A 19,911-nucleotide genomic window follows, 5' to 3' on the forward strand; every position below is an offset into this window, starting at 1 on the left:
AGCTGCCATGGCATCCTTTTTCTTCTTCTCTTCAGGTCCTCACGGCTCCCATAATAGAGCTGAGACATGAAGCTCTGATCAAAGATGACTAGTTATGGCTGACTATGAAACAAAGCAATAATGTCAAAGTCAGGAGATTATAGGCAGGACAATTTGATACTTACCCTAACATCCTGTCACCCTTAAAAGGTTTTATCACATTTAGGTCTCCCAAGTCAACACAGTACCCCTTAACTTAATTTTCAGCCTCAAGATTCACTTATTTTTTTGAAGATAACTGTCTTAAGTTGTTTAAAAGAGGAAGTAGAAATTGGTCATTAAGATGATGGATACTCCAATTCAATGCAATTTCTATTAAAATACTAATGACATATATCACAGATTTATAAAAAATACTTCAATAATTTTTATGGAACCAAAAACAACTCCAAATAGCCTCGACAGTCTTGAGAAAGAAGAACAAAGTAGGAGGGATCACAATACCTGGTATCAAACTCTATTACAAGGCCACTGTAATCAAGACAGTCTGGTACTGGCATAAGAACAGACACATAGATCAATGAACAGAATAGAGAGCACAGAAATAAACCCAAGTCTCTACAGTCAATTAATATTTGACAAAGGGGGCAGGAGCATAAAATGGTGTAAAGATAGCCTCTTCAACAAATGGTGCTGGGAGAACTGGAATAGTACAAGCAAAAAAAAAAAATGTAACTAGACCAATTTAAAAGAACCCTTGCACCCCTATGTTCATAGCAGCGCTATTTACAATAGCCAAGTGCTGGAAACAGCCAAAGTGCCAATCAGTAAATGAGTGGATCAAAAAACTGTGGTACATTTACACAATGGAATACTATGCAGCAGAAAGAAAGAAGGAACTCCTACCTTTTGCAAACATGGATGGGACTAGAGTATTATTCTTAGTGAAATAAGCTAGGCAGTGAAAGAAAAAACCCATATGGTCTCACCTATAAGGGAAACCTAATCAACAAAACAAACAAGCGAAAGGGAACAAGGGGCATGGAAACAGGGGACAGATTGACAGTGACCAGAGGGGAGGGGCCTGAGGGGGTAAGGAAGGGAAAGGGTCTAGTCAAGGAACATGTATGAATGACCCATGGACATGGACAACAGGGTAGGGATTGACTGGGGGTAGGGTGGGGCAGGGGAGAGCAATGGGGGGAAATTGGGACAACTGTAATAGAACAACAAAAAAATGATGCATACGGCAAAGGAGAAGACAGAAGAAGGAAGAGATTCACCATCTCCACCCGACACACACAAAGGTCTTTTAGTTCAACCCTTTTATTGTACAGATAAGGAAATTGAGGATCCCAGGTCTCACAATTGGGAGGAGAGTTGGGTCCATGGGGGTGGCCCAGGGCTTCAGTTCTCAGTGCTTCCCCTGCTGAAAAGCAGAGCCTCAATCACGGACCAGCTGAGTCAACAAAAGGGAGTGGAGAACATTCTTAGCCCAGAAGTTAGATTGCCCCCCTCCCTTCTAAATACAGGCTGCAGGCATGCCACGAGCATTCAAGAACAGAGGGGCCAAATGACCTTCGCAAGAGGTGGGATAAGGTGCAATGACACCAAACACCAGACAGCTACCCTGTTCTTCTCCAAAGCACAAATGTTTCAATCTACCCAAACCACTTCAGAGGAGTAAGCCAGTCCTTTAAGAAAAACTAATTTTAAAACCCCATAGAGCACTTTGCAGTCTACCTAGCACTTTTACATACATTATATATTTTATCATTAAATTTACTGGGGGTAACATTGGTTAAAAACATGACCTAAGTTGCAGTGTCCAACTTGAAGTCCGTTATTCTCCTCCTGTCACCCAGTATTGGACCCCTTTTGTCCTTCCTCCACCACCTTCTCCATCCTGCCCTCGGGACCTATGAGTTTGCGTTTTTGTTTACTCATTTTATTTCATTCTCACAACGGTCCCATTTTCCAAGTAAAGAACCTGAGGTCCAACGAAGCCGTGGGCACGCTCACAGCCGGTAAACAGCGAGGCTGGAAGTTGAGCCCGCATCTCCCAACTCCACAGTCAGTGGCCCTTCTTCTATGCCACCTCCGCCCAATGTTATTGATGACCAAAAGCCAAACACAACAGCAGACCAAAGGGCTGACTGAACCACGCCCTCAGGCCAGCTCAACAATGACTGCAATCTTTACTGGAACCCAAACAGGCTCTGCCTCCGCAGAATTTCAGAACTGAGCATTTTAGAGCAGATTCACCCTGGATGGCTGAGAGAACCCCCGTGCCCCGCTATCCTGCAGGGCTCTGGCCTGATCACATGAACCCCAACCGTGTGGCTAGAGCTGAACCGGTCAAGTGCATTCAGCTCCAGGTGACACACCCAGCTGCGCAGGCAGACTCCCTTCCAGGGAGCTCCCAAACATTCCGAACACTGCTGTGGAACTGGAGAGGGACCAAGCTGCGCGGGCAGCTGGCCAACCTGACAGCACTTTTCGTACCACATCTGTCCTTCTGCTCCAGTAAGGTGGTTTCAAATCGGTTCCCAGTGAGCTGCACAGACCAAGGCTTGTATGGATACACTAGAAACCTGAAATCAGGAGGTTCCTTCTAGGAAGCGACCCCCAAAGGACTTCTATATGAATGTTTACCATTGGCACATACTCCCTTCATATTTTTGAAAACTAGTTCAAAACTAAATTGAAAAGCTGTAAGGATTCTAGACAGCACTAGGAAGTCACAGAGGCAAACAGAGAAACTGACACTAGATGAAGTAAACTAATAACAAAGCAAATTATTTTGAAGTGAAAGCTTTAGAAACACTGATCTAGACACGAGACCTTAATAAACCAAAACAAGGAGAGTCGCATTTACAAATTATATAAATTTTCCCTTCACAGTAATAGAAGAAATGGAGCAATTTTGGGAGAAGCAAAATGTTTGTTAGTACAAACATATTTTATCTGCTCAATAACCACGAAAAAAAGATATTATCCATAAGTTACAGTCCAGAAAATAGAAGCTACTGACTCCTGGAACATAAAGATAAAAAGGGCCAAGCTAGAAATACAGATAAATCCTCCAAGAGCAGCCCGACTGCATGGAAAGGGGACTGTGGCCTTATGGAAGGGACCCAGGAGGATGGCCAGGTTCTAACAATTGTTTCAGTCTTCTTCCTAGCGTGGGTTATGTGCCACCGATGAGGTGCATGTGTGGCAATGCCGTTCTCCATATTCAACGATGATGAAAAGGACACACTACTTGACAGGACAAGACATTGGCCTAAAGATGTTTCCACAAAGAGTTGATGGATTTGTACTAATCTAGCCACTTTTCCCTCTCAGCCCTCCTTGCAGCTAAGGCTACATTTGAGCGATGACTGATGGCTAAGAAGAGGGGACCCCTGCGGGGTACATGGCTCTATAAAGGTGCTACCTGGAACCCTGCCGCAAAGAAGCCTGACATGGTTCTCTGTGTGTGCGTGCCCACAACTCTAAGTTCATGACCATCTACCTTTAAGGTCTAAGTCCTCAGGTGCTTCACGTAAGTGAGAACAATTAAAACTTAACAGTAGCCATGGTTAATCAATACGTATTGAGCTTTTATTAAGGCGGGAGGAATTTTGCTAAATGCTTCTGATACATTACACCTCAGTTAATCCTCACACCATGCACCTCTCATATTAGCATTTCTACTTTACACATGAAGAAACCAATCAAGTGTAATTCAGTAACTTACTAGAGGTCAAACTGTAAGAAGCAGAGGCAAAACTTAAACCAACGGGCCTATAACCGGAAGGGAGTCCAGGCTCATGACCACTATGCTTTTATGCCTCTCACAAAATATGTCTTAGGTCCTTTTTTTCCAAGCACTCTCGTTGTCCTTTATTATTAAGGCTGTGAAACAAGATATCCAATTCCAAAGAGGAAAATATTTTGATGGACTATATAAGACAAATGATATTATAAAATACTGGAAGTGTGAACTTAAAATTATGAACTTAAAACGTGTCATCAAGGCAACAAATACCAACTTAACCAATCCATTACCCACAACCATAGATGTTATAGTCAGCTGACTACCCTGGATGGTCAAGCACGGGACTGTCACAGGCTCTTGGGTGTTCACAAATCCTTTAACCCCAAGCATCTCAAGAATGGATGTAATGCCAATGCACTGGGCTGGAGTTCCCTTCTTTACCACCACTGACCTTGCTTCTGCCCTGCACTTGTCTGTACCTGCTGAACACGAAAACAGAGACCTTCCCAGAGATAAACTGTGGAGCTGAAGTTCCCTCAGCTTCAGGAAAACAAACAAACTAACTAACTACACCTTTTTTCTTTAGATGACTGGCTAGTCTTTGAAGTTTCAAACTGAATGCCAGATTCTAAGACAAATCATGTCTCTATCCCAACAGCACAGTTCCTTTAGAGCAGTGGCAACACCAAAATAAGAATGACAGCCTTGTGCTGTAGTCAGAAAGGACCCCACTGAATGACCAAGCTCAATTGGTGACCTTCCAAAGCCTGAATGAAGTTTTACAAAAGGCAGCTGAAAGCAAGCACCAAGCTATGTCTAACCACCTCAAAGACAGTAGAAGCCTCGAACGGGAAATATCTCATCTGGACCAAACTTAGAAACCCTGTAACAGGGCCGGGGAGAGCAATGGGGGAAAGATGGGACAACTATAATAGAACAACAATAAAAAAATGGAAAGAGAGAAAAAAAAAAAAAAAGAAACTCTTACAAATACACCCTTTTTATTTTTGTCACCTTTATTTAGAAAACTATATAATCAATCATTCTCCTAGCTTTCTAAGACTTTCTTATAATGATTTTCATTAGAAAGAAAACAGCTTCAAATCCAAGGCATTTTCGGTAACTACCATCGTATATAATCCACCGCTGTCTAGGACCAAACAAAGAAAAGAAACTGGACTCCAGTTACCCAGTCTGCCCATAATGTTGTCCCGGATACAAAGAGCATTCTCCTGGTCCATCTGTTCAGCAAACCTGCATCTCCTGCAAGGACTCTTTTAAAGGACTTCCACAGCTGCTTCTGTTGTGCGTGCACACTGCCACACACCGGCTCTGCTCTGCGGTGACATTCCCCCAGAATGCCACTATATCCCTCCAGGGGCTGAGAGACGAGAACTTGAGAAAAGTCGAAGTACTTCCCCCTCTGCCCAGCCTCCCCTCTCACACAAACAGGCAGCTTCCCTCCAAGAGCTCTGCTTCAAAAGTCCAGATCCAGTGAAGTCACACATGACCTCACAAACCTCCGGCTTAACTCTTTAGGAGCCAGGCAGCAAGCTGATGAAAGGGAGAAAGAACGGCCACCTTAGTTTATTGAAAGCAGTTGCAGCTGATGGGAGAGAGTGAAGTTTGTTCAACACCATTAAAAAAAGAAAGTAAATTCAGCATTGTTTTTCTTTTATAGCACTAAAGTTTCTGAAGTACTCTTTTTAAAGACTGTAATTTCCTACAGCACACGCATTCCTGGCCCTAAAGGACTGACTGAAATAGGCAACAAAACGGATCTAATTCATTTCATTTATAGAAAACTCAGCTGTGTTAAATTCACCCTGAATCGTATGTGATTTGTTCTTCAACTTCCATTTCTAGTTTTGTGCCTGTTTTTCTGCGACGGGTGGCGTGAAAAGATTCATGTGCCCTGTTGTTCAACTACTGTTTCAGACGACCAGATGACCAGACGCAGACGGACAGCACTCACAGCTGTCAGACACAGGCAACAGCTGCACGCCCTGGGGGAGAACCTGGGAGCTCCAGGAGCAGGACAACCAGAGGGGCAGGACAGCCACCAGGCCTAAGCAATGGATAGCAGAGCCTGCGCCGGTGCCCCTACAGGGCGAGGAGGCTGCTTTCACTTCGTGTTCTTTCCCAGGCTTCTTCTTTGGGCTCCTGCTATTTTTGTTGGGATAGGGGAAGTGTAAGAATCAGGAGGTAAAATAACTCAATTATTTTAATAGAGAGAAGTAGATAAAATTACATACTCTCAAAGAAAATATAATATGCCTTGCCTCACCCAGAAAATGATTATAACTTACAGCCCAGCAGTTTATTTCTAAATATATACCTAGCCTTGAGAAACGCTCCCATATGTGCACGAGAGGCCACAAATTAGAACATTCACTGCCATGACGTTTGAGATAACAGAAATACAAGAGAGTCAATATGTTCATAAACAGGAAAGTTATAATATATGTTCATGTAATGAATTCTATACAGCAAATAAATTAATAAACTTGGGCTTTATGAATCAATAAGAATGGGTTTAAAATGTGGAGCAAAAACATGCAAGTTACAAAAGGAAAGAAGATAGCATTTTACATGAAGTTCAAAAATATATGAAAGGATGCTATAGACTGGTTATGGACGCACCCCTATCTAGGAATAGCAAACACCCACAGGAAACAGTTACCTTTAGGAAAGAGAGGAACGGGACCAAGGAGGCATCCACAGGAGTTTGCAATTCTCCCATAATGTTATTTCTGACACCGCCCAGAGAGAGCACAGGTCTTTGTTATTTTCTACACTTTGGTATGCCTAAAATGTTTCAGGAGTTGTAAAATGTCAACTGCATAATGGCTACCTTTTTGCAAATAGCCGAATAGCTGCATGCGTTCAGTGCAGCAGATTAAGAGGAGGCAGAGGTTAGTAATTCCCTCAACTCCAAACCCTCAAGTCCCTAAATTCAAGCAGCTGTTAATAGTTCTGCCTCAGTTTGGCTCCATCTGGAAAAGTGTCCCTGCCCGACATCCCCCGCAGCCATTTACACATGCCCACCTCATCCTTCAAAGCCCACTGCAGCGAGCGGACCTTCCACGAGGGCCGCCATGGCACTGCGTGCTCAGGAGCCCCAGCTGGGAGCCTTGGCCTGGCTCTCGGGGCCCTCCAGCACCCGAGTCACTGGTGAGGTTATCTGCCTCCTCTATGGGAGATGCCTAGCACCTAGTGTAACACAGCTGCTAATTAAGTTCTTCATTCAATAAAAACGGAGTATCCAGTACATGCTGGACCCTGTCATAGGTTCTCTGAGTCTCAAAACTGAAGACTTGAGAAGTTCCCTGCCAAACAGGATAGGCCCCATACCTAAATATAATATTATATGATGGATCCTAAAATAGTGGTTAAGTGAATGCTGAGTGGAAATAATGAACTTTTATGATTTTGTTTAACAATAATAATTATTCAATACCTTTTATTTTCTCTGTACTAAAGACTTTATATTACTATTGTTGACTAGAAGATGTCAGCTTCCTTGTGTTGAGGAGCTGCTAAATAGAGTAATTATAAACACAATAAAACAAACTATTATTAAATCTCCTCACCTTCAAGTAACCTAAGGCTCTAAGGATTATTATACGAGATATACAACATCTTAAGTCAATCTGACCACAATCCATTCATACCACGTGACTCTGAAAAGGTTCTGAATAATTCAAGCAGTGCTATTACTGATAACAGCCAACATTTGCTGAGTAATCATCAAACAGTGTAAATTATTATCCCTTTCTCAGATAAAGATGTTGAGGTTTAGAGAGATAATTCACCAAAAACTGAACCAAAGCAGAGTGATCTAAGACCAATACTCCAACTGGCCACCTTTTGCTTTGTAGGACGACACTCAACCAACTGAACCACACCGGTCAGGGCTGCGAGCCATGCATCAATGGATAACTTTCTCATCCAGGGTTGCAGATCTTGTGTTAAGTAAACTCTGCTGAGAGAAAATGCTATTGCTTCCTTTAAAAGCAAAAATATTGCACTGACACATGAATAAAAAGACTGCATATCATCCTGACCAGTTAAAATATTAACTGCAAATCCAGTTTTTATTTAGAGCTATGATTCTCCTGGTAATAACAGAGCACCAATGTCCTTTATCATTTGAGGTCTTCCAATCCCCTCTGTTAACTGCGGGTTAAGTGTAAAGCATCATCCACTTAACCCACAGGCCACAGCACTCTTCACACCAATGCCCACCAATATCTAGGGCACTAACATGTCTGTTTTAAGGTTTAAACTACAGAATTAGGACGTTTCGATCCAGGGTCACTTCCTGAAGTCATCCCCAATTTATACAAGAGGGACCCAACAAACAGCGAGAGCCCAAAGCCACCAGAGTCAGGAGAAGGCCCACCTGAAAGGAACCCAAAGAACAGCAATGACCAGAGCACGCAGCTTCCACGCTGTGCTCCCCGGCAGCCAAGCCAGTGCGAGGGAAGGTAGGCAAGCCCAGAAGGGCTACCTGGAGACTCACCTTAGAGAGCACATTTTCTAGAAGGGTGGAATCGGAAAGATACGCAGGCAGCACCCAAGCCTTCCTGCAGGTGCACCCCTCAGGCTGCAGCTGCTCCTAGCCCTCTGTGAGCTCGCTCACACCCAGAGCGGCAAGACTTGCCTCTAAATGAGGCCCTCAGGTCTCTCCAGCTGACCTTCAATCCCACACTCCCACCGGCGTTTGCACATGGAGGACCCTCACTTTCCTCAAGTTTAACTGCTTCAACTGCCCCCACTAGTGCATGCTCTCCTACAACCGCACTGCTCTGCCCAACTCCCGCTGATCCTTGCTTGATTCCGTAAGTCATCCACTTGGAATCACACAATCATTTTGACTCAGCACACATGTCCTATAGTCAAACATCCACCAAATTCTTAGGTTTTTCATCTTTACCAGGCTTTTTCATATCTGTTTTTTATATTCCTGTTATTCAGACTACTGTGAAACTCACGATGGGTTTAAAATGAATATCCACAAAATAGAACTTAGCAAATTCTTACAACAAAACTGTAAGTTGAGCCCTGGCTGATGTGGCTCAGTGGATTGAGCGCCGGCCTGGGAGCCAAAAGGTCACTGGTTCAGTTTCCAGTCAGGGTACATGCCTGGGTTGCGGGCCAGGTCCCCAGGTGGGGGTGTGTGACAGGCAACTGATCCATGTTGCTCTCGCACATTGATGTTCTTTCTCTCCCTCTCTTTCTCCCTCCCTTCTCCTCTCTCAAAAAGTAAATAAATAAAATCTTTTTTAAAAACCTGTAAATTGAGTGGGAGGTCATCTCCACTTTACCAGTAAGGAATAAGAGGTTCCTTGAAGTAAAACAACCTGCCCCAAATCAGGCAGCCAGTGAAGAGGATGATTTGACCTCCTGTTGTCTGATACCAAAACCCCTTATTTTTGCCATCCCGCCACGGTGCACTGTACTCTTATGAAAACAAAGTGATGTTTCAGGAAATCGAGTAATAGGTATTTCAGACATGCCCAGAGTTTGGAGGACGGTGCTGGCAGCTCAGAGGCTGATACAGATCTTGAGTCCATGGCTGAGCAGCATGATGACTATTCTCAGGTACCACTGTTGTTAGTATTATTATTAACTTTCACTTATTTCTCTGCCACTAGGTACCAGGCCTTGGTAAGCCACTTGATCTTCTTTTCTTGATTTTTTTCCCCCCACTTGATTAGAATCTCATCTGCTTCTCCCTCCTATACCAGATAGGTATACTCATTCTGCTTTGCACTGGGAAAGGTTCCCAAATTGTATTTTACTCAAGATCACACACCTATTAAGTACTGCGGCAGGATGCAAACCCAGGTATGACTGGATCTGAAACCTAGTAGAGCCCCCTCCCCTCATCACTGAGCAAGAAATCCTTTGTGGCCAAAAAGAAAAGTCACCATTACAACTGCTTCAGGAAGCTAGAAAGGGAAACATGAGAACCTATTTTCTATAGAACAAGTTATAAAATGTAAAAGAAAAAGACTGAAGAGATTAGGAGAGCCACGGCAGCCCACTAACGAACCTACAAGGCAGAGAGCCTCCTTCTCCTGAGCCTCCTGCTCCTAAGGACAGGAGCTGGGAGCTCCATGGTCCGTCTGCTCTCTAAAGGCAATTTTGCAAGATCAAAATCTGTTCCTCTGTCACCAGCTTAACTAATATCACATTATATTAATATTTACACATTCTATTAAAACACCTGCAGGTTTTAAACTAGGATGTTAAAAGAATGTTGAAATCACATGTCAACAAATTTCTGTATTAATCTTGTTTTATGTGACTTTTTCCTAGACTGAAAGACACCAAAGGGAGAGAGGCTAGCTGATGAAGAAAGGGGATACTTCTAAATGCCAGCATTCCATCTGAGAAGGCGGGGGGTGGGGGAGCACGAAACCACAACTATCAAATTAAGAGCGGACCCAAGTCTGACTGAAGCCCTCTTCTCAGGCTTATCAGCTGCACAGAGATGTAATTCACCTCTGCTGTACTCGGTATCCTGAGTACTCGGTATCCTGAGCCATATCTGAAGGAAAAACTAAGAAGCTGAGACACAACACATACCTATTACACTAAAGAGGTAATTTTAAAAAGGAGCTTTATATATTTTAGAGAATCAAAAGAGAACTCCTGCCATATTACTGTATTTGCTATCTCTCTTCCTCTATCTGTCCAAACTGAAGCTCAATAGAAATGGACAACATTCAGCTCTGTTCATGGTCACAATGACAACATTTGTGCCCTACAATCTCCAGGTCAGAACTTACTGATTGGAGTTGCAGTCATCAGCTGATGGGCCGGCGAGGGAGAAGCACCCAGACACAAAGGAACCCATTGGAACATGTATTACTGTAAGTCTCTAATTATCCTTTCTAATTTTGGAGCCATGTGACTGGACTTCACACAGCATGGCTGACCCACTAGCCTGAGTGCTCTGGAGCTGGACCACAAAGGGAGAGGATGCTGCTCGTTGCCCCTTCATTAAAATATTGTGTTACATGGACAGGGCGAGCTGCTTCCTGGTGGGTATGTGGTTCCCTGGTTAACACTCGGTGTTCAGAGCACTTGGAGCACCTGAGAGAATTTAACCCTTCCTGTCTAGGTTTATTCTAGGATGTTAAAACTTTTTAAAAAGGATTCTTTATAGTTATTCAATTACAGTTTTCCCAATTTTCCCCCTTTGCCCTCCTCCACCGAGCCCCCACCCCACTCCCACAGTCAATCCCCACACCTTTGTCCATGTCCATGGGTCATTCATACATGTTCCCTGACTAGTAGTCCCTTCCCTTTCTTTCCACCATCATCCCTCTCCCCCCCTTGCTGCTGTCAGTCTGTTAAAAGATGTTTTTACCTTAGAAAGAGTGATCCATTTGGTATCACAAAGGTAAAGTATATTCATCCTTTAACAGGCAAACAGTGAGCACACATACTCTAAAAATGTCCTTTCTAACCTGATATGAGAATACAACAGATTTGAAATTATTTCCTTCTTTGACTTAAGTGGAGACTAACTTAGGACAATCCCCGCTAGCTACCAAAGCATGGCTAACTCCAAGACTCGACGATGTCCTGAGAGGGGGTATTAGATCTGCTCAAGTGCTACAACCTCATCACCTTTCCTGACCACTTCTACCTTCTTTAGAGCAGCAGCAAGAGAGAACAGTGTCATCCTGAGCGCAAAAGAAATCAGTCAAATACTGCCACTGACATAGTTTTCCACAACTAACTAAAAGCGCACTGAAACAGAAAAGGATTAAAAATATACACATAGGCAATGCCAAACAAATATATTTGTGTTTTGAAACCAAAAATATATTTGGAGCCTGACTGCCTGGGTTCAAATCTTGGGTATGCCACTTACTGTCTATGTGACTTCGAGCACGTTACTCAACTGCTCTGTGCCTCAGTTTCCTCTTTGGATAGTGAAAATATTAATAGTTCCTTTCTCCCAGCTTATTATGAGAATTAAGCACAGTGTATTTACTAAATAATAAGACCTACTGGATGCATATGATACAAAACTGTGTTTAGAGACTACCTAAAGTAATCTTTTCATATTTTCTACTGGCTGTCAACTAACATTAAAATCAATACCTCAACAGGGATGGGCTTAATTTTCTTGGTTCATGTCTAGTTAGACTCACAGGGTCATTATCAGGGAGATGGATAACAACCCCTTTCCTTTTCGTCTTCCTGAGAGTTCACTTTATCCAATAGTCAGGACCACTCCCCCGCCCCTGCCCAGTCCACTTCCAGGAAAACAGGACAGGCTGGTGAATAGATATGGAATGCTAGGCATGCCTACTTGTTCTATTTTTGCTTTTCTTGTGTAAATATCACATTTATTAATACAGTTGAAAATAATTGTTTTCTTGGGTCCTACCACTTCAGCTCAGAGTGTTTGGCTGCGGCAAGTCGATCCTGCTGACTCTTATGCAGTCAGCACTCTTGTCCGCACTTCCTTAATGGGCTCAATACCTGTCTCTACATCCTTACCTCTGCAGAAGAATGGTTTAATGCAGAAAAAAATTTTAAAAGCCTGCTCATTGATTACTTTAAAAAGTTATGGAGACGTGTTTATTAACGATTTGGTAAATTTCTTCTCAAATTGAAAACACACCACAACCACCAACAAGCAACTCTACAATCACCAACTCAGACTTCTGGCTCTACAGACATACAGTGTTGAGAAAAATGAGATCAAAGGAAAGAATAAATATATGAGACCAGGCAGCCTGGAATAGTGAGTGTTCCTGGTATAGGAGCCAGGCAATTTGAATTCTGGTACAGAATCTGTTACCAGGCAAATCCATCCCACCAGACTGGGACTCAGATTCTTTATTGTAAAGCAAAGCTATCTAAGGCCCCACTTTAAACTGGAAAATGACAGAATTCTTTCACCTACAACTCCTCTAGTGCTGAAACTTCTCCAAAGCACCAAGAGGCAGAGGGGAAAAAAAAAAACCCCAAAAACCAAAACCATGAAAGTTATACCAGTTTCTTTAAGTTCTTAGGATCACTGAGACTGCCCTTTTTAAAGATTTTATTTATGTACTTTTAGAGAGAGGGGCAGGGAGGGAGAAAGAGAGGGAGAGAAACATCTGTGTGCTACAGAAAATTCTATCAGTTGCCTCTCCCATGCCCCCAACAGGGGACCTGGCCCACAACCCAGCCACGTGCCCTGACCAGCATCCAACCTTCGACCTTTCAGTTCACAGGTCGGTGCACAACACAGTGAGCTACACCAGCCAGGGCTGCCCTATTTTTTTTTTTTTTCTTTTTGTAACCCTGAATAGAGACATATACACGTGGAAAAGTGCCCAGAGCTGGGTGAGAAGTTTGGCTGACTCATCTCTAAGATGCTTCTCATCCAGTATTAGAATTCAGTCTTATCGTTGGGCAAGATCTCTCGGTTCAACAATGCAGGTGACGCAGCTGAAACCTTATCTCAAGAAGGCCTGAAGTCTACCACTGTCTGGTTCTGAGGTGCTAAAATACTATAACCTACCCCAATGCCCTCTCTTAACCATCTTGCTCTGCCCTACTAATGACTGGCACTCAAGCTGCCCCCAGTGGTGACGACTTTCTATTCTAAGGGAGCAGACCATACATTTGATAAGTGTTTCACCCAATTCCTTCCTGTTCTGACTCGGTGATGTTTATCTCCTCTTTATTTGCTTACCCTGCCTGTGGCTTCTGCAGCAAAGCCTCTCAGCCCAAAAGGCTCAGGCCCCCAGAAAGCTATACTGGAATTTTAGTGAAAATTCCTACATTACCTGAGTGATAGCATTTTATCACAATTTTCAGTTACCAGAGAGGATGACGGGACAAAGGCACTGAAGTGGCACCCTCCGCCCAGGGATGCCCCTCTCAGAGCCACCCCTCCCTGGGACCCTGCCTCAGAGACACACACCCTCTCAGGAGCACTCCCATCGCTGGGATGCAAGCTCTCAGGGACCCCCACCCGCTGTCAGAGAGACAGGAAGTCCAAATGTGGGCTTCTCAGCCATCCAATTGTGACTCACACATTTACTCAAGCTCTTCCTTTGCACCTGCACTCTGCCGGGTACTATAATCGAGGGTGATTCTCTAAAGTGCAGTCACACAGCGTGCTGGGTAGCATTAGCCCTGTTTTGCAAATACATAAAACATGTTTCTCAGGGAATAATTGATTTGCCCAAGTAATTCAGACCAAGGTCTTATGCTTTTGAAATCTGTTCATTAGCTCACTGAGACCCAGGAAGACAACAAACGTCCATGGTCCATTTCACATGGAAACACACAGCTACAATGTTATCATGTCCCAGTCAGTCTTGAACATGCTCAGCGAATGAATTATAAGCCTATAAACAAACTGGTTATTGTTTGTAAAAAGAGGTTCCTTGGAAAACTGTACTATAAATACTGACTTTAAAAAAAGCACTAACATTTTTTTCATACAGCTTTAAAACAATTTATCCCCATTTAACCTCCCTGCCACCTCCACTCACACACACTAACACACTTTAATAAAGAAAAACTATATCAAAACTAAATTCATAACATCTTTAGGAAGTTTATCAGGCTCTGGTCACTGATGGAGATGTTAAAGGACAGGTAAATGACCCGAGGGTGACGAGCAAGAGGAAATGGGATGCAGGATAATCCATAGATAGGGAATCACTAAATGGCAGGTATGGCACATATAACCTATAGAATTTGCCATTGCATCTCCCAGGTAGATAAATCCTAAAACACAGAGAGAGAATATATATGTACAGTCTTGACCAAGGAACCAGCTCTATCAAGCATCCGGATAATCATATCCTTCTCCCGCCCTTTCAGGAACAGGAAGGCTGCCTCATAACAGGACCTGACAGAGCAAAGGGCTGGAAGAGACTCTGGTGACCATCTAATCCATACCCTCGATTTACAATGAAGGACTCTCTGGCCTAGTCAACCTGCTCCAAGTCATCAACCAATGTCTGTGTCAGCACAACAGCCAAGGCCTCTCGGTGTCCTTTTCAGGGCACCAGGCCACTGCTACCAAAGCTGTCCCTTCGAAGCTAATGTCTACTCATCACTCACAGATATGTGTTCAGATACATGGCCAATTTCTACATGGTCATCCAAGAAATATCACCAAATACAGCGACCACAGCTTGCCAATTTGGCAAACCACGAAAGCGTACTCTACCTGCCCCTAAAAACCAAATTACGTTTTACTCACATCATTCACTTATATCCATAGAAACTGGCCAAATGCTTTTCAAATATATTCTACACTCACATTTCCCAAACAGAAAATGCTACAAAACCCACCAGTACGAAATTAATGAGAATGGGACTAGTACCTTCCCCAGAAGGCAATCTCTGGGGTGCCTTTCACGTAGATCGAGTCCCCAGTGTCACCGAGCCCATTGGCGATCCCACTAGAATAGCCCATCACTATTCTGCCATCTGCCGAGACGCTCAGAATGTCCTGCTGTCCTCCCATGGACGTTCTCTCCAGGAACTGACTGCCTTCTTTAATGCGCTGCTGTATCATCGGCGTGAGGGGCATTTCAAAGCTAAAATAGCTATCAGGCTCTGAGTATAATGTTTCCAAGGACTCAGCACTGTAGTATAAAGAAGTGTTGTCCAAAATGGTTTCAAATTGGGAGCTGTACACGTCAGTGGAGTCCTCTGTATACCCGGGCCCGAGGATGTCATCCTCTCCTCCCGCACGGTGCTCCTCTTGTTCAAGAATCCTGGAAAGGAAATAAGAGTGAAGAATTTCAATAGGAGTTTCATTTTATATTTTCTTCCTCTTCAACCATATAAAAAAGATAACGTTCTATAGAGTTAACTCTTGTATTCACTGGGCTTATGTCTTAACATATTTGGGAAGATATGGAATCATATTCAGGTTGAAAAAAACTCTTAGCATACATGTGCTACACTACCCTCAAAGTAATTTTACATAGTTTTAACCTAGTTTTCTAGTATGTGAATACATCTAGTCCAGTGAATATCTGAATAAAATATCCTCATTTTAAACTCAACAAATTCAAATTATTAACAGCTACTGTCATGCTTAATTTTAACAGAAGCAGATAAATATATTATGTAAACTTAATAGAGTAAAAATACACTAAGTTTTCATCAGTCTATTAATACTTTCTGATTCAAATAAGACCAAACGCCCTCCAGCAGATGACTGCGTTAGAATCCAAGGGCTGCCCCCTTCTGACAACAGGCAGCACTGCAGAGAGATTTCGGGTCCAAAATTAGACAGCAAAGGACCTTAAAAAAAGAAAAAAAGGCCAACCAACATGTTTATTGCAAGGCTAACCAAACAGTGAAAACCCAGAAACAATATGTAAGTAAATATACAGGAGTGGGCATTAATTAATGTGTAGCATGTTCTTCAAATATTAAATATGAACATTAGGATAACTACCGGTAAGTAAAATTTTAAAAACTCAGTGAAGTGCAAGATGTCATGAGTTAGAAAAGCGGGACTGAATTCTGGATGTGCTGAATACTAGCTATGTCATTCAGCCAACTTTACTTAACCTCTCTGAGCTTCAGATTCCTATAAACAGAAATAGGAATAAAAATACCTGGTAAGTAACCTATATTCCTCTTAGGTGTTGCCAGGATTCACCTTCAATAGGACAGCTATCTTGCTTGTTTTTAAATTACTGAAGGCCTACCATGTGCCAAATACAATTCTGGGTTTATAGCTCTCACTGGCTTCCCACTGTACTTGGAATAAAATGAAAAGTTCTTATAATAAAGCTCCTCCCCGCGCACTGCTTTTCTACCGCTCTCCCCGGCTTCTTAAGCTCCAGCCACACTGGTGGGGTGTCAGATCTTCAAACTTGTCATAAGGCCTTGGCTTCACACAACTCCAGGCAATCCAGCAGCCCTCCTTTGCACATGCTGTTCCGCCTGCCTGGAATAGCCTTCCTGCCCCTTCTTGGCCTGGCTAACTCAGTCACCCCTCAAGTCTCAGCCTAACAATTACTTCCAAAGAAAGGCCTTGCCCAAGTCATCAAATGAATCAGCCCCTCCTGCATTCACATGATTATTTCTCGTATGTCTCTCTCCTTTTCCTTCATGGAACCTAGCACAGTTTGCGATCCTGTAATTATTCATGTGTTTCTATGGTCACTGTTTATCTGTAGCAGCAACCTACATGAAAGCAGGGGCCAGGGGCCATGACCAGTGTGAACATCCCTTTATGCCCAGCATCTAGCACTGTCAAGGACAGAGAAGACAATCAAGGGATATTGGTGGAAGAAAAAGGAGAGAAGTGGAGAAGGAGGGAAGGAGAAATTAATGAATAATCTGCACAACAGTGGAAGTACATATTCCACTGGGAATATAATTACTGAGCCATGTGCCACACACACATCAGGCAGCTCTGGAGGGAAGTCTGGCGATTTTATGTGCGAGGGGCAGGGAGGGAGGGTGGCAAGGAGGAGCCCTGGCCGCCATCGTAAAGGAGCAGCACTCTCCGTGCATCTGTTAAGTAATTGTAAAGGAAAAGGCATTTCCTTATACCAACCAACCAAGTAAACAAAAAAGGTCCTTCAGCCTTGACACAGATGTTCTCCCATAAAAATGATGGAACGTGGTGTCATGAAGACAGAGGGGAAAAAAAGATGGTATGAACTGGAAATGACACAACAAACGAGAGCCAGAAGGAGCAAAGGCAGTGAAGAAAGACGGCTCACGTCTTCCACTTATCCAGGCTCTGCACTGGTGTTGATGTCGGAAGTGAATGGGAAGGCCAGGAACCACCATACGATGCTCGGCTTACTTATCAGGGACACAATGCCAACACGCTGTTCCTGTGCGAAGGCATTCCCACGTGAATGCCGTGGAACAACTGAATTAGGCAGTCTGCTTCCGACCTCGGCCGTCTCTCTAAACCTAAAACACTGAGTCAGCCCAAACCCAGAACCTGTGTTCATACATGTATGTGGGCTATGAGTAGGCACTGGTGTCGCACCAGAAAAAAGGCCTAAGTTAGGGTGTGATGACTACAGGATATGTCAGGAGTCCAAATCTTTTCATATTATTAAAGATAATTGCGGGGTGTTGTAGTTACCTTGATGCTGGACAACTTGAAACCTGTCAAATATAACAAAATGTCAGAAATGCATTCACATAGTTTAGTGCTGACAGGCTCTCCCTCACTCTGCTTCCCTGGTCTATGCCTAATGGATAACTTCATAACAAGATCACCTGAACAGCTTAGAAACCTAGAAGAAACCTAGCTTATAGTCCCTTCTCTTCTATTCCATGATAAAAAGGACCCAGGATATTGTGAGTTGAGTTGTCCTAGCCAAGCAAGAGTAACGGTTTCCCAGTATATGTCCCAGGCACCACAGACAGCAGGACTACGGGAGCTCACCTCTCCTTGTCTGTCTCCAGGTCAGGTTTCTTTTCAAGGTGTTTTTTGTTTTCCTTTAGGAAGACTTCATCCTCTCCACTCTCAACAAGAGGCACAGGGGAAAATGTCCCCGAGCTAGTGGCAGGCCTCCCTGAAGGACCTCTCCAGGTTTCGCCCCCAATACTCTCCGTGAAACCAACTGAATTACCCAAACCAGCAGAGGAGATGAGGTGGCTTGGCACTTTGGAAAACTCCTTGCTTTCAGGAGAGGTAGATTTTGTCTCCACATCCACAGGCTGCCGTGTCTCTCTCTCCTCTCCTGTCCACAATATTTCCACGCCTTCAAACTCCACGCGTTTGACCCGGCTGGGGCGGCCTGAGGAGCTGCCTCGATCACATCCCCCCAGGTGCTCTCTCCCCAGGTCAGACCTCCACTCACTCAGAACACCCAAACTGCTTGCAGAGCTGTGGGTCGCTGCTGGGCTCCATGTGGAGACCTCAGGACAAGCCGGCTCCTGCACACGGAGAGCCCCTTTCCTCCCATGATGCGTTATCTGGGAAGGCTCTGCCCGTGTCTCTCCTGTTAATAGCACAGTCAGGTCCTTCTGGACGCTCAAATGAAAACTTTCCTCCGTCGTCACTTCAGCTGGAAGAGGTATATCTGGTGGTTTTCCTTGGCCAGCAGGGAACAGCTTGCTGGCCCTCTGTGTTTGAAGACTGGCAGCGTCCAGCTCTTTTTCCACCCTCTGAACTGAAAAACTAGAAACAGCATCTCTGCTCTGTACCATGGTAGCCTGTAACGTTCCTGAAGCTATTCTGGCTTCTGTAGCTTTCAGAGCTGAAATCAAAGAGTCTATGGGTTGTAAACTTTGTTCCTTGAGGTGACTGTGAGAGGAGGCCTCTCCAACATCTTTTGGTCCTTCTGTAACACTGTTGAGCCCAGAGTGGTGGCCATCAAGAAGCCGGACCCCCTCCTGCCCCTGTGGGCAGCACAGCGGAGACTCTGCATCAAACTCGAGAGAAGTCCTTAGGCCTTCTCCACTTTCCTCCATGGTCCCATATTCCGGAAATTCATTTGTGACATTTGGTGGGAGTAAAGTGCTTCCTCCATGATCACCTATGAGCAGAACAGAATGGACACATGACTTGTTTTGGAAAACAGGTTCCAATGTGTATTAATAAATATCCACACATATTAGGCACTCAATAACCTGTATTTGATTCTTTTGCTGTCTCCTTCCCCTCACCACTTCTTATAACCTTGCCAGTGGTCGCTTCCACTTAGCGTACATGCATGTCATCACACAGGTTTGGGGGAGAAGGAGACCATCTAGTGATACAGGCCATAGTTAACCCTGCTCTGACAAAGTCCTGCACATGCAACTCAGTTGCTGCATATGTGAAAATAAGGATATGTATCACTTTCCAAATACCACTCATGAAGCAGCAACTAAAATATTTACATTGGGCATAACAACAATAGCATTACTGTGGGGACAGACAGGCAGGGGGAGATGTGGGAAACAGACAGGCTTGGTTTAAAAGACTCTGACCGCTGTGCGGAGTCGCCCCCCGCTGGCCCTTAGGGGCAGGTTGTGTTCCAGGCCTGCTCTGAATCCCACCCTCCGGGAGGAAAGATAGAATAGAAATACAAAGTGGCTTTTAAGGAAAAGCTCTGTTTTTCTCTAAACAGCCCCAAATTCTTGTCAGTAGGATGTGAAAAATAGAACGATTGAGTAAGAGTAAATGTTTTTGAACTTGTGCAAAATAC

General features: G+C 43.9%; 1 protein-coding gene across 3 annotated transcripts in view; it reads right to left on the reverse strand.

Annotated features, from left to right (window-relative positions):
* The window catches only part of PSD3 (pleckstrin and Sec7 domain containing 3), a 458,929-nt gene that overhangs the window by 265,895 nt on the left and 173,123 nt on the right, over nt 1-19,911 (reverse strand). For 2 of the 3 annotated variants that reach the window (XM_090258695.1, XM_090258696.1), the window contains exons 3-4: nt 18,162-19,257; nt 15,109-15,504 (exon numbers count right to left, since the gene is read on the reverse strand). In XM_090258695.1, the coding sequence (XP_090114821.1) occupies nt 15,109-15,504; nt 18,162-19,257 (1,492 nt within the window). Of the gene's footprint in view, nt 1-4,931; nt 4,983-15,108; nt 15,505-18,161; nt 19,258-19,911 lie in introns of those variants that run through there. The other variant, XM_090258697.1, reaches the window with a different exon arrangement.

Source organism: Furipterus horrens, unplaced genomic scaffold, assembly GCF_987537825.1.
Source record: "Furipterus horrens unplaced genomic scaffold, mFurHor1.1.pri manual_scaffold_12, whole genome shotgun sequence".
Lineage (NCBI taxonomy): Eukaryota > Metazoa > Chordata > Mammalia > Chiroptera > Furipteridae > Furipterus > Furipterus horrens.